Source organism: Tursiops truncatus, chromosome 9, assembly GCF_011762595.2.
Source record: "Tursiops truncatus isolate mTurTru1 chromosome 9, mTurTru1.mat.Y, whole genome shotgun sequence".
Lineage (NCBI taxonomy): Eukaryota > Metazoa > Chordata > Mammalia > Artiodactyla > Delphinidae > Tursiops > Tursiops truncatus.
Genome location: NC_047042.1, coordinates 102571815 through 102585848, shown reverse-complemented (window position 1 = coordinate 102585848; position 14034 = coordinate 102571815). Strand labels below are relative to the sequence as shown.

The following is a 14034-nucleotide window of genomic DNA, read 5'->3' as shown; positions in this document are numbered from 1 at the left end:
CTTCCCTTTCCCTGGGCTCTGTTTTCTGGGTGTCCAGACCGCCCCCCCTTTCTAGTACAGGGAGCAAGGGCCCTCTCTCCCAGAGAGAGAGGATAGCATTCCTGGGAGAGGACAGAGCAAGGCCCAAGAAGACGCCCAACCTCCCAGGGTCAGTGGGAGGGGCAGGAGGAAGTTAAACTGGGCTGAACTACACGTCACTTTCCACCAGGAGGAAAACGAAGTTTCCCAAGAGGTTGTGTTGAAACTTAGTACATTTTGAAAAGCTATAAAATATTCTTCCATTCCAAATCTGAATATCCTACAGAGAGAATCCGCCGCCTTTTTAAAGAAAAACCCATAAATACGATGGCTGGTTTTGAACCTTTAATAAAAGTAAAAAATGAATGCAAAAGAACACAATGCTGAAAACTTGGTGTGAATGTGGATCCCGCTAATGTTCAAACCTGGCGTAGTGCAAAGCGTGTTCACACTAGTTGACATTCTACAGACTCAGATGGCTTTGGTTCATACACTCGCTATAAAGTATCGGCAACAAAATTCTTCAGATTCACATCTTTTGGCTACATTGTTTCTAACAGGTATAGATTTATTTCCAGTTTAAGAGAAAAAAATACTCACTGTGCATGATCAAGTATATTTGAAAGATTCAATGCCTGCTCTCATCTAATAACTTCTGGTTTTTCATAAAATGCTGATAGCCTCATTGAAAACTCTTTTCACATAGCTGTGTGATTTCAGAAAAATGTGTAAGGGGGTCATTGCAAAGTTCAGAATGATCCTATTTTCTTTTAAACAAAATTCCTCTAAAACAAATTAGCTACAGTAACCTAAAATTTACTCCAGGATATTTTCCTCAAAACAAAACCCAACTGCAACGAGGACCATCACGTGAGGGGAGCTGAGAGCACAGCCCACGGCTGCTGGCAGTGGCTCTGACCGCCAGCTGCTCAGGGGGAAGGAGTCTTTTCATCCAGCCATGTTCACAGAGTGTAAAACAACCAAAACATTTAAATTGCAAAATACAAAAAGGTAAATTTGTGAGTAAAAATTACAAGTTTACTAAATGCACAAAACTGGAGTATTTCAAAGGACCGGCTCAGTGGAGAGCACAGCAACGAAGTAACTGCACAACTGAGAGGGGCTGTTGCTGAATCTTGCCCCCATGCAGCACTGAAATGGAGAACCCTCTGTAACACCTCATACGTTAAAAAAATAAATATTTAAGAGGATACAAGGCTCAGGTTGGTTTTCATATACATTGCACTTGAAGTTGAAGACCCAGTACTTGCAAACTGGGTCTAACAAACATGGTCTATGCCATTAAATGAATACATTGTGCTCACCACGTCTTTTGAGTATTTAGAAACACCAAATGTTTAATACAGTGACATACGCACTCTTCTTTTTACAAGGCAATCACAGATTGCAAATCCCATAGGGCTGTGGGAAAAAACAGTCATCTCTGTTCTGGAGTATCAAAGAAACACACAATTTTGGCTCACTAAGACTGAGACACACGGCAGGCAGGTGCCCCTCCTAGACGATTACGGATTCTGGATAAACTGCATAAATACTGAGGTGGACATTCCAGCACATCACAGTGCAGAACGATGACCTCTCATTGCCTTCTGCTCTCGGTAAGATTGTCTACATGCGACTCCACGGAGGAATGAAAAGCACGGCCGTACGCTGGGACACGTGCGCAGCTGCGGGACGGGGCGCCCGGCACTGCCACCCTAAGCTCGCCGCCCCTGCCTTTCTCTTTTTCTACACAACCCTATTTTAGAAATCTTTTGGATAAGTAATATTCCTATTTTATCACACTTCATCTTTGTAAGCACCATCAAGCTCTCCCCTGGGCGCTGATACAAAACCAGAGCTGGTAGTTAGGCTTTAGGTTCAAGGCTTGGAAATATGGCAACTTGCTTTTAATGACACATGAAACCGAATCCTCGGGACCCTGCAGCCGGCCGGCCTGCACTTGGGGCCTCCTGAGCAGACCCAGGCGTGAATGCCATCAGGCAAGGTGACATCTCAACACAAGTGGTCATCTTCCCAGTCTGCTGCTCTAAAACAGGTGAACTGTTTTCCAGGAGTCACTTGTACAGTCAGCCCAATCTAAAAAGATTATTGAGGAAAAAAGATAATCTTTGTCACAATCCAGTATCCCAGATTTCCTCCCAAATCTTGCCATTCTTCAAGGTCAGTGGGTTTGAAGAGTCAATCGCTATGCGGCTTTTCAGGAACACCCTACATGCAAAAAGAGAAAAAGGAGCGAGAGAAAATCAGCACTAAATGTATACATATTTTATTTTATTATTATTATTTTTTTGCAGTACGCGGGTGTCTCACTGCTGTGGCCTCTCCCGTTGCGGAGCACAGGCTCCGGACGCACAGGCTCAGTGGCCATGGCCCACAGGCCCAGCCGCTCCGCGGCATGTGGGATCTTCCCAGACCGGGGCACGAACCCGCGTCCCCTGCATCGGCAGGCGGACTCTCAACCACTGCGCCACCAGGGAAGCCCAATGTATACATATTTTAATTAGCAATTAAGCCGATCCTAAAAAGTGAAAGATAAAAAATTCCTTTGAGTCGGATAAGATAATGGAGACGAGAAATGCGGAGCAGCAGACAAGCTCCAACAACCCCACCGCGGTCCTCTCCCTGTCCGGGGCTAGGAGAGCTAGGAGCCACTGTTTCACCCAGAAAACAGGGCCCGTCGCTCTCAGGCGAGGTGGAGGGTGTAACAGCTCGGGAGCCGTTTCTACACACGCTTCCTCACTGACCTGTACAGAAATTCAGGGAGGTGAACCCTGCACTTGTCACCGCTGTCCAGGCCCGGCCTGGTCAGTCCTCAGCAGAGGACAGATGTTCCACTGGAGGAGCAGATCCAAGACCAGATGACCTTCCTGAGGTCACGGGGCTGCATGAGGAGAGACCGCCACGCCTCCTGCCACGGAGCCAGAGCCCCAGCACACGTTCTAACCTCTGGCTTAGCAGCCGGCCGGCCAAGTGGAGTGGGGAGCGGTGTGCAAGGGCAGCTCTGCGCGCTCCCGAGGCGCCCAGCTCTGCACCCACTCAGGCAGGTGGTCAGCCTCCTGAGTTTGTATTTCCCTATCTCTAAAGCGGGCTGACAAGAGTCCCTACCTCCAGACTGCTGTTACAGGACTCAGCTGACAGTGAAACTATTTATCACAACACCTTGAGTGCAACAGAAGTGCTAATTAATGTTGTTATTACTACCAGCAGCCGCTGGATGGCAAACAGGAAAGGCAAACTGAATTCCACGTGCCAGGGAAGCGCACCTGTAACCAGGTGTCCGGGGCCTGGGCCCCAGGAAGCAGGGCCACGCTCTTCGCCGTGGCAGCTGGAAGCCTTACTTTTTTTGAGAAAAGACTAAGCTACAAACAGCAACAGATACAGATTCTATAAAATGATGCTACGGACTCACTTTTAAACATGCAGGCTGACAACGAATACCACAAAGAAAAAGCCCCTCGGACCATTTAACACTCAAGCAAAGCCAACCTGTAGGTTTGGGGCATGGCTGCCCTTGATGGTAACCATATTTCTTTTAAGGGCAGTGGGAACTGAGAAGGCGCGAGGGGGAGGGGTGCAGAGGCGCTGGGACGGTCACCCTCAGAGGGAACACAGCCATGTCGCACTGGACTCGGGCAGCTCTGGTCACTGTGTTGACCAGCGCCCACCTAAGGTCTCCACCTTCAGACCTTCATCTTCTTCACTCGAATCACGTCCCACCACAAAAGCCTTACTTGGTGAAGTTTTAAACCAAGAATTCACTCTTAAACGCCGCCCCTAAAATACCACCTCAGATCCATCTTCTGTCTAAGGGCCCAGCGGCACAGCCAGAGGAAAAGAAATGGGCGGTGCTGACCAATCCCATTTCTAAGGCACTGAGCCATTTCCTGGGTTTTAAGGATGGAAATGAGCTTTCAAATTCTTAACAAAGAATAAGCTCACTTTCACAAATAAGATGTTAATTTTTTCCCTTTCTTTGAAGAAAGAAAATAAAGACTTGGCTTAGGTATTTTAACTCCTTCTTTAAAAAGAAAATGTTTAACTTGCTCTTTTTAAAGACTTTTTTGGGTGAGAAAGATTCTAGCAAGGTGCCAGTCTGTCCCAGCCTAAACTTTCAAGACTCCCCAAAGAGAATAAACGTGAGGTTAACAATTCTTGGACACAAATACACAACAGCAGGGCACACATCCCAGTGTGTTAGGATGCACGAGCCTCAGGGGCCCTGGCTTACGTGCTAGGGTCCCCGCAGCCCAGGCCCCCGGGACCTTCTCCAGGTGACTGGGATCTGCAACTGCAGTGGCCAGGCAGGTGGAGGAGGGTAGCAGCCACACCTGCAGATGCTTTTACTGCAGTGTCCTCGCTCCAGCCCGCCACGTCCACCTGTTGCTGCTTGGTGGGGAAAGCCCACGCAACAAAAGGTCCTGGGAAGAACTACAGTTGGGCAGGGACACTCAATGTCGTGGGGAGCCACAGTTTTCTAAAACAAAGCTTAGTATAAATGGAGTTTTCCTTCTTCAGCTCTGATATAATCTGAAGCACATTTAATTTCCTACACTTCCAATTCTCTTCTCATGAAAAATACAGTTTTGGCTTCACGCACTTATCTTTTACTGCTGCGACAGCATGCTTTAGAAAGGCTGCCTGCCAGGCCGCGGGGGTGGCAAGCAAGGCAGCATCCTCCGTTCAAGCCGAAGTGGACCGAGGATTTGCTAAGAGGAGGTTGAGAGGTTCAAGAGTCAGCAGAACTGGATGTGAAGGCTACGCACTTCCTGCTGGACAAAGGCGGACTTTTTATTACGATTCTCTACTGCTTTCGGGGTAGATTCGTTTACAGATACTTTGAAGGATGGAAGAAGAGAGAAACAGAAAGGCAGAGACCAGTCTGGACAGACTCAGGGAGGGGCTGCTGGGGTAGGGATGAGAGTCTGGGAGCTGTGGGGGGACTGATTCGCTGCCTTGTCATCCGCAACCCAAGGCCAAGGCTTTGCTCCCAGTGAACAGACAGCACAGAGGCAGAGGGACCAGAGTCCTGCATGACCTCCACGTAAACGATCTCAACAGGGCACAGCAACAGGTCTGCCCACCTCCTGACACACATCCGTCCGCTGAGAGACCTGTCACAAGCTCCTGTACGCACCTTAGTGCTTCTGCTTCTACAAGTGCAGCTGGCCCTTGAACAACACGGGTTTGAATAGCACGGTTCCACTTACATGCGGATTTTTTCAGTAGTAAATGCTACAGCGCTGCGTGGGCTGTGGTTGGTTAAATCCACGGAAGCAGAGGGCTGACTCTACGTTACACTCAGATTTTCAACTTCTTGGAGGGCTGGTGCCCCAACCCACGTGCTCTTCAAAGGTCAACTGTAATGTTTTCATCGTAAATTTTAAAAATGCAAAAGAGAAAAAACCCCAAACTACCTGCAGTTCTCCTTCTCAGAAATCGCCACTTTCGTTCCTTTACACACCCCCTGTCCTGTTCCCTACCCTGGGAGCAAGTGCTGCACGCCTTTGCCAATCCGACTGACCGATCCTTTAAAACTACTTAAACCTGGTTCCTCAATCTCAGGCCTCAAGCAACTCATAGGAGTAAGTCTCCCTCATTCGCTCGCCTGACTTCTGGCAGAAACACAGCTGTGACGTGATGTGCGATCGTTTTGCCTTCATTCACACTGACTGTGCCCTCCGCTGGGTTTGGAAACCTGGAGAAAAGGGACTTAGCTCTTTTCTCCCTTGGAGCAGCCGGCAGCGGGCGCCTGCTACCACATCTGTTCCGAGGACCCACGCTGGATGCAGCAGCCAGAGGGGGAGTCGGGAAAACCAGCTGTGACTGCTCCTCCGGCTGGAAAGGGCCTGCCGTTTCCCCTTCAGCTGGGATCCAGGCGTAAGGGTTTACATTTTCATGGATGTAAATATGGCAGGAGCGCTGGGCTCAGAGACCCGGGAGGGTCGTTTCCCTTTGATGACCTGGGATGTTCATCACCCTCCTCCAGTATCAAGACACAACAGTAACATACAAATACAAGTTTTCCCCCAACTTTAAAGAGTGAAAAAGAAGAAAAAGCTTAAGCGGGGAGAATTACAATTATGCCAGCTATCTTAAGTTAGGTTTAAAACTTTCATCTTTTCAAAAACGAAAATGCCTACGACAAGGATGGAACGATCGCTGATAAACCCACCTTCATTCAGCGTCGTGACAAAAGGTGTGATTGTGCCACTCTTGTAAAATGTTACTTTCAACCATTTCTAGGTGTTAGGAACTTGTGCATGATGTGTGGTGTCTACCTCTATCAAAAAAGACCCTTGGGCTTCCCTGGTGGCGCAGTGGTTGAGAGTCCGCCTGCCGATGCAGGGGACGCGGGTTCGTGCCCCGGTCCGGGAGGATCCCACATGCCGCGGAGCAGCTGGGCCCGTGAGCCATGGCCGCTGAGCCTGCGCGTCCGGAGCCTGTGCTCCGCGACGGGAGAGGCCATAGCGGTGAGAGGTCCGCGTACCGCAAAAAAAAAAAAAAGAAAAAAAAGACTAAAGCTGATTAAAAACCTTCATCATAAATGCGTGGCAGCATCAGCCCAGCCTCTCGAAGTTGTAACCAACTGGCTGAATGCTGTCAGTTTTAACTCCACGAAGAGTCACGGGGGTTGAAGACAACTTATCTCAAAAGCCCTATTGGACTCCTCAGCTAAATGGCACTGAAAATAAAAATCCCAAAGCAGTAAGGGATCGTAAAGCGGCCTCGTTCTACTCTGAACCGGAAGGGGCTCCAGGGAGCAGCACAGGGGCACCACGAGACTGTGGCCACCGTGAGTGTGAGAAGAGCCAGGTCCTCTGATGCTCATGAGGGGTCAAGAAAGAAAGGCTTTTCAATTGAGTCTTTTCGTTTTGGCAAAAGCAGATCCACACAGAGTCACAGAAGGGCGGAAGGCAAGGATTTGGGCTCAGGAGCCGGTGGAACACATTACAAATTCTACCTTTCTGAAATTACTTCCATTTTTATGAAACAGCCAAGCAGCCTTCAGTCTGGCCCTCCCAGGCCACCGTCAGCTGGCACGAATAACGGCTTGTTTCTAAAAACACCATCTGAGGAACCAAGTCAAGTTTCTGAGAAAGCCCCAGAGTGTCTCTGAGAGAAATGGTCCTTATAAGATTCTAGTTTCTTTTTTTTTAGTTCATTTTATTTAAGCCTCGAGTCAAAGTCTATTCAGAATGACAGTTAAATGTCCACATTTCATCAAAGCGCTCAAGTGTCGACCATTAACTCCCGGAAATAACTGCCAAGTCATCCTGACTTCGTTTGTCTTTCTGGCTCTCGGGAAGTGGCTCTGTGCGGGGGTCCCGTTTCTCTCTCTTTAGTTATTAGACAGGGTCCAGGCTGGAGTCCGCCTACCCAGGGAGGCTGAGCCCCCTCCCAGCCTGGTCCACACTCTCATGGGCCTGGCCTGGGGTCCTTTCCCTAGCATAGCATCATCTGTACCTGCGTGAAGGCGGGGAGGAAACTGTTTATAAATCATTCATTTAGCCATTGAGTAACTTTTCTCTGCCAGTTATCACAGGAGCTGCAGTTCATCTGTAACGTGAGTGGAACTCTAGTTCCTTTTAGTGCGCATTGTGAGCTTACGATTCCCTGAATCTTTATCATCTAGCAAAGAGTAACCTGGGTATTGTACCTAGTTTTCTTTAATACGCTTTTCTGAATAATTGTTGCGAGTCTCAACTAGATATTTATCAACAGCAACCATAACGTATCACGTACACTCAGCCTATGAAGCTGGAAACCACGGTTGGGCACCCAGGTGACAACTGTACGTACCATGGCTAGCTGTCGTCCTATGTTTCCCACGGTCACACCTCCCGAGAAGAAGATGCACGGGAGCCAGGAGCGGATGTACAGAAAGTCCGGGGACGTGTACCTGGAGAGAAGGAGACGTGAGCCCCTGGGCAGCCGGCTCCCCGAGCAGGCGGGGCAGGCACACGGCGCACCAGCAGCGTCAGCATGTGACATCCACGCTCACCGCCACTGCTGGGTTTTCCTTTACATTAGATTACGCATGGTGCATTTTTAACACGTCAATCAACAATAAGCAGCGTTTCTGAGAATTTCATGTCTAAGTTTATGCTATGTAATTACAGAAAAAACATGACATCTTAGCTTAGAAGGTATTTTTTTAAAAAGTTAAGTAACAGCTTCCGGACGGAGGTGATATTTGAGAGCACATGCTTACTGATAGACACCATTGTACACCAGCAGCTGAGTGATCACAGTGGCGAGGAAGGCGATGGTGATCCCAAGCCCAAGGCCGCTTCTTGAACGGTCAAATGTCCACCAAAGGCCCAAAGACAGGGCTGCTAACGTCAAGGAGAGCTGAACGTTATTGGCAAAATCCAATTTCTGGCGATGCAGAGTTAAGGAAAAGCGTAACGATTTTTAATATGGTCAAACCCAGAGAAGCCCCAGGGCCTGCAATTACGTGTGCACCACATAATTCTCCATCCATGGAGCTGCCAGGCGAGCTGCAGAGAGCATCTGTTGGATACAAGGTTACCGTGACCGAGATGACCTGGAACTTCTCTGGGATCCCTGGGTTGAAAACTTGACTTTACAAGTAAACTTCCTGAAAGCTACATATAAAATTCTGCTGGTATTTCAACCAACAGCATACTTTGCTAGTAAGTCATCTATAGTTCCCCTTTTACTTCTCGTTTTTATTAGTAGGTTGAACTGAGCAAGCCCAGTCTTCGCTCCACGTCTGCAAGAAGACACCTCACCAGGATGGCATCCAACACGACACGGTCGCAGCTGGCGGAGACACGACTGGCTTCCGTCACAACACTGCTTACCAACTGCGGACGAAACAAGTTTGTCAGAGCCCAGACCTTATAATACCCTTTTCTGACATTCTTATCATTAAAATCAGGCTAGAGCAGATTTAAGAAGCAGTAACTCTAAAATTAACTTTCTCCAAAAATATAATCTAGTCGTGTTAAAGAAACCATAAATCTTTTGAGACCTGGGAAACCACGGCCCATCTTCCTGAGGAATGCACCGTGTGCAGACACGCAGCATGTCTTGTGCGTCCACCCGTGGACGCCAGCATCTGATCCTGAAGTTAGCCTCCACTAAGAACCCCATTCCAGAGGCCACACTTCTGACTGGCCCTGGGCCTTGCCTGGTCATGCCAGGGAGGGACAGAGAAGCAGACAGGCTTCTCCTCCACCTTCTGGAAGGATCCAAGAAGAGTGATGCTCTCGCCACTTCTCACTGGGACACAGGAACCAGGTCTTCACGGTGGAAGGAGGTAAGGTAGAAATGTAAAGGGCATCACAAGGTGAACTCTGAGGATCCAACAGATGCTGCCTGAGAAAGGACTGAGTGAAGACGTCCATTGTGTTCCTGGTGTTAACTGTTTCCTGAAATGAACTGAAAGGACTCCAAGAACCATTATGAAAATTGCTGAGAGTAAACTGAGCAACGTGCTTTGAAATAACATACTCGGAAGAAGATGGTTCAAGTGACTCATGATGTGATATATACTCATTAAAAGTAACGAAACTTTCAACGTGTAACGTAAGAGCTGCTCTGGACAGCACACCCACTGAAGGATACAGCACTGGCGTGATTGATACCAACAAAAACTGCGACACAGCGCATCACACTGGCCCACTCCCTCTTAAACTTGTGTGGCTCTCCAAGGCGACTGTCAATGCAGGGGTAAAGCAAGCCGACGACAGCTGTTGAAGAAAGACAAGCAGCAGCGTTAGAGAACCGGCTGAAAATGATGTGATCTCTGCGTGGCAATTGTTAACATTTTTCAAACCATTCCTTTTCCTAGAAGATCTATCAGCTACAATGTAATATTTGAATTAAAACTAATTTTACATTTTTTTCTCCTCAAGTACAAACAAACAAAAATCATTGTTTCAAAAAATTTAAAATAAAATCGCAGTTCTTTGGTTTGAAGCACAGAAGGAATGGAGCCAGGGGTTAATTATCCATAAGCAAACTACTTCTGCGCCTACACAGGGGCCTCCAGCTTGCATCAGTGTTCCTTCGTACAGTGGGGAGGGGAGCTGCCACGAGGGCCTTGAGGCCTCAGCACCAGTGTGTATAGCCATACACTGAAAGGGTTCAGAAAAACAAAGCAGGAGCCTATCTTTCCAAGAACAAAAATGAGAACACTCTCCCCACCGCTTGGTAACCACAGCATCCCTCCCATGACACGTCCCGGCCGGAACACAGCTCTCCACTCCAGCCTCGTGCTGAGAAGGCAACGTGTTTCCACAGCGCAGGGGATACACCCAGACTCCAGGGGGGGAGTAGGCAGAGTTGAGAACAGTGGGCCTGTCACTCAGTTGTGTCCCCTTGGACACGGTTGCTTAACCTTCTGTAATTCAGCTTCCACGTCTGTAAAATGGAGTTACAGCAGAGTCCTTTTGTAAGGACGAAAGGAAGCAAAACATATAAAAATGCAAGGTAAGCAGTCCATAAACATGAGCTACGAAGCAGACAGGAGGGCATCCCTCCTGTAGCACCGTGGTCACTTAGGTACACGCTTGTTCTGCCCGCCAGACCAGGATGCTTGACAGGGGCAGTCCGCTCACTCTGTACTGCCAACAGCTGGGAGAGCTGATGCTACAGAAAGCATCTGACAAATGTTTGCTAATCAGTGGATGCTGTGTGACCAGAGAAGTACTGTGACCTGAGCTGAGACCAATTCAGCAAGTTTATAAAACCAGTCAAATGACCAAGAAATTCTACGCAAAAAAGACAGTCCGCCTGTCCACAATTCAGACTGCTAACCCTGGGTCATGTTTTGTGGCTGGCCAGGTGTACTGCAATATGAACTCTGAACAGGGGATTTGTTTTCCTTCATCTATGGAGCCCAACGTTTAGGGGGAAGGCCTGGCTTTGGCACGTTCACGGGCATCCCGAAAAAGGAAGTGTGGGAGGCCGCTCGGGCAGCAGTTCTGCCCACTCGGCCCACGTGACGGTTTGTTTTCAGTTACCCAGCGCTGTAGCATGTTCGCTGGGGCAGCCAATCGCACTGCAGTTCCCTCGCTCACCAGTTCTGCCAGCGGCCAATCGCACAGCTCGCTCGGGATGACAGCTGCGGGCTCCCCCAACACTGTCCTCAGGGCCGGATCAGTAAGAGGGAAGGACCTCGGTCAGCCTGGCACAAGCGTGAAACAGCCAATCATCTCCCCACCTGGTCCCCAATCGCTGGGCTTCTTCCAGCCTCCAGAGACTGGCATTGCGGATCACCATCCTCTCTCCCCCCCCCCCCCCCCCCGCCTCCTTCTCTAAATACAATCACTGGAGATGCACACTTCCCCTCTGCGGATGGTTCGATTTTCAAACGAACGGTTCTCAGAGGCTGAAAATCGTTCTTAACCAAACATCTTCAGTTTCTACTCACCAGCTGCTGTCCCACAGCACGGGGGAACCCACCAGGCGGAGGAGAAGATGGTGGCGATGACCTCCTCAGGGAACAGGGTGACGTTCCTTTGGACCTGCAGCAGGTTCAGCACCAGGGCCAGGACCACGCCCACTGAGAACAGCACCAGGCTCCTTTGCACCAGGTGGTGATGCCAGCTGGTGATGTGGCCGCTGCTGCCATGGCCTCCCACAGCAGCGCTCCCGGGCCCGTGAGCCGGGTCAGCGTCCCGGGCACTGTGGGCCACCAGGGGAGAGGGGCCTGACACTGAGGAGGTGATCATTTCTCCCACTTTGGCCTCCAGCCCTCTGGCACTGGCCCTCAGGTGGCTTCTGTGCTTCGCGCCCTTAGCGCAGGGACCGCTCCAGGGGTGGTCGTCCAGTCTGGGCATCAGCCACCAGTGTGACAGGCTCTCCTAGAAGGAAAAGGGGGTGTGGAGGTGGAACCCCGATCAAGTTCACTTCCAAAGGACATGGCAGGTCCAGGGAGGCCCGGTCAGAGGGAGGGCTCTGCTCGCCTTCATCGCCGGTACGTCCAGGGAAACCCCCAAGGCCCTCGGAGTCAGCCGCTCAGGGGAGCCCACGGGCAGGTACCGCGGGGGAGGGCTGCAAGGACCCTACCCACACACCCCGCCTGGGAGCTGCACAGGCTGTTTTCAGCGGCAGCCGGATTAGGTACACCTGAGCGTTGAGCGCCCGCCGCAGTGCCCCTCTGCATAAGCCCCGAAGTTCTGGCCCGTCCAGTCCAGAAGTTTTTCAGACCCCGTCCGTCTGCAGGAGGCAGACCCAGCCAGGCTAGCCTGGAGGCAGGCCGCCCAGGACAAGGTGCTGGGGTCCTCCGAACTGACAGGATCACTGGCAGAGCCCACCTGGGGTCGGGGGTGCAGCCCCCCGCGCCGGGACTCGGGCTGGGGTCAGAGCGTGCGCCCAGCCCCGAGGGTCGGTGCCGAGGATCCCAGTGGAAGGCCGTCTCGAGGAGCGGCTGCCGGGAGTGGAGGCGCCGGCACCCCGACATCCCCGCCCGGCCCGACACCGGGACCCCACCCCCGCCGCCACCGGCCTGGGTCCCCTCGCTGCGCCTCGCGTACCTGGTTGAGGGGCGCCCGCCCGCGGGCTCGCCGAGGGAGGAGATCGCCGAGGAGCGTCACGGCCCAAACCGCCTGGAGTTGAGCCCGCGGCGTTCAGCTCGCCGCGCAGCTTATAAGGCGGGCGGCGGGGCCCCGGGTCACGTGACCCCTCCGCGGCCCGCCGCCCGCCACAAGCGCCAGGGGGCGTGGCCACCGCGCGCCCCGCCCCTCCCGCGCGCCCGTCCGCTCGCGGTCTGGTGAGGCGGCCGCGACCAATCGGGGGCGGGCGACCCATATGACGTCATCACACGCCACCGCAGCGCTGCGTCCGGCGCACTGACTTGGGAGCGCGGACGGACGGCGGACTGACGGCGCCGGGGGCCGGACGGGGGGAGCCGGACGGGGGCGGGGGGGGGGGCCGGACGGGGACGGACTGACGGACGGGGCTGTGGGGGAGGGGACGGGCACACCGAAGGGCGGAGCTGGGAGGGGACGACGGGCTGGGGGACCGATGGACGGGAATGCGGGGAATGCCCGACGGCGGACCCATGCACGGCGCTGCGGGGCTGTGTCGACAGGCTGCGGGACTGACCGACGGACGGGGCCGGGGAGTGGGGCACAGGCTGACGGACGGGGCTGGCCGAGAGCGCCCCGGACCTCGGGCGGGCGGCTCCCCGCGCAGGTTCGGACCGGACGGCGGCGGGAGGGCCGTTTCCAGCAATTGGCAGCCGCGGGCCTGCCGTCGGGTGGTTGAACACCTTAGTCCCCAGACCCTGACGCAGGCGTGGCCCATTCCAAAACTTCCCCAGTGAGGCCTCGCCAGCTGGTCACTCTCTGCACCTGCCTGACACTTGATAATACTCTGATCTCTATCCCCTGTCCTGCTCCCTGAGACTCCTGACACCACAGCTGCTAATTTAAAGCGGGTTCGTGTGTGCAGTGACCAGAAGGTGCTGGCATGCGTAGTAAGGGCTCGGAGGTATGAGTTGTTTATCGTGTGTGCAAGGATGTGCGTGTTGTTAAGGGTACTTTTATGTTTCCCAGCCACCAGAGTGGTTCTGAAAACTTACGACATAAGATCCTTTATGAAAATGAAAGTGATGAAATTTTCATAAAATAATTTCTTCTAGTTTCTAACTTTCCTTTCATGGGAAAACAAACCATCAAAACCACTCATGAAAAAATAAGACGTTGTTTTATCTTGCTGATGTAATATATTTATACCCCGTTTGCCACATGGGTCTCACCATTTAAAGAGGAGGCAGGCTCCTCGCCGACTGAAAACCCACATCTTGTTGAGCAAGGTCGTATTATTAAGATGTCCTTGAAAAACAGTAGAGAAAGTCTATGGTCTTTTGTACTGTCTGCGGGTGAGCAGAGATTGAGAGGAAGTTTGTGCTCTAAATAGCAAATTCTCTCACGGCCAAGAGACCCTACAGGCTTAGGCAGTGTGAAATACCATATTGTGTGGCATCTTCCACATCAGGGTTTCTGGCTTTATGCC

General features: G+C 51.6%; 1 protein-coding gene across 3 annotated transcripts; it reads right to left on the bottom strand.

The window, feature by feature from the left end:
* Positions 1–350: 350 nt before the first annotated feature.
* Positions 351–12709, bottom strand: INSIG1 (insulin induced gene 1). 3 transcript variants are annotated; one of them, XM_033863548.2, is made up of 6 exons: positions 12552–12709; positions 11447–11879; positions 9637–9761; positions 8255–8421; positions 7843–7942; positions 351–2250 (listed from the first exon to the last, which is right to left on the bottom strand). In XM_033863548.2, the coding sequence occupies exons 2-6, from the start codon at positions 11853–11855 to the stop codon at positions 2221–2223; spliced, it is 831 nt and encodes a 276-aa protein (XP_033719439.1). In that variant the 5' UTR covers positions 11856–11879; positions 12552–12709; the 3' UTR covers positions 351–2220. The 3 variants fall into 3 exon arrangements, with proteins under 3 accessions (XP_033719439.1, XP_033719438.1, XP_073666229.1); XM_033863547.2 differs by having other exon boundaries at positions 351–2118; XM_073810128.1 differs by lacking the exon at positions 351–2250 and adding an exon at positions 6478–7506.
* Positions 12710–14034: the final 1325 nt, after the last annotated feature.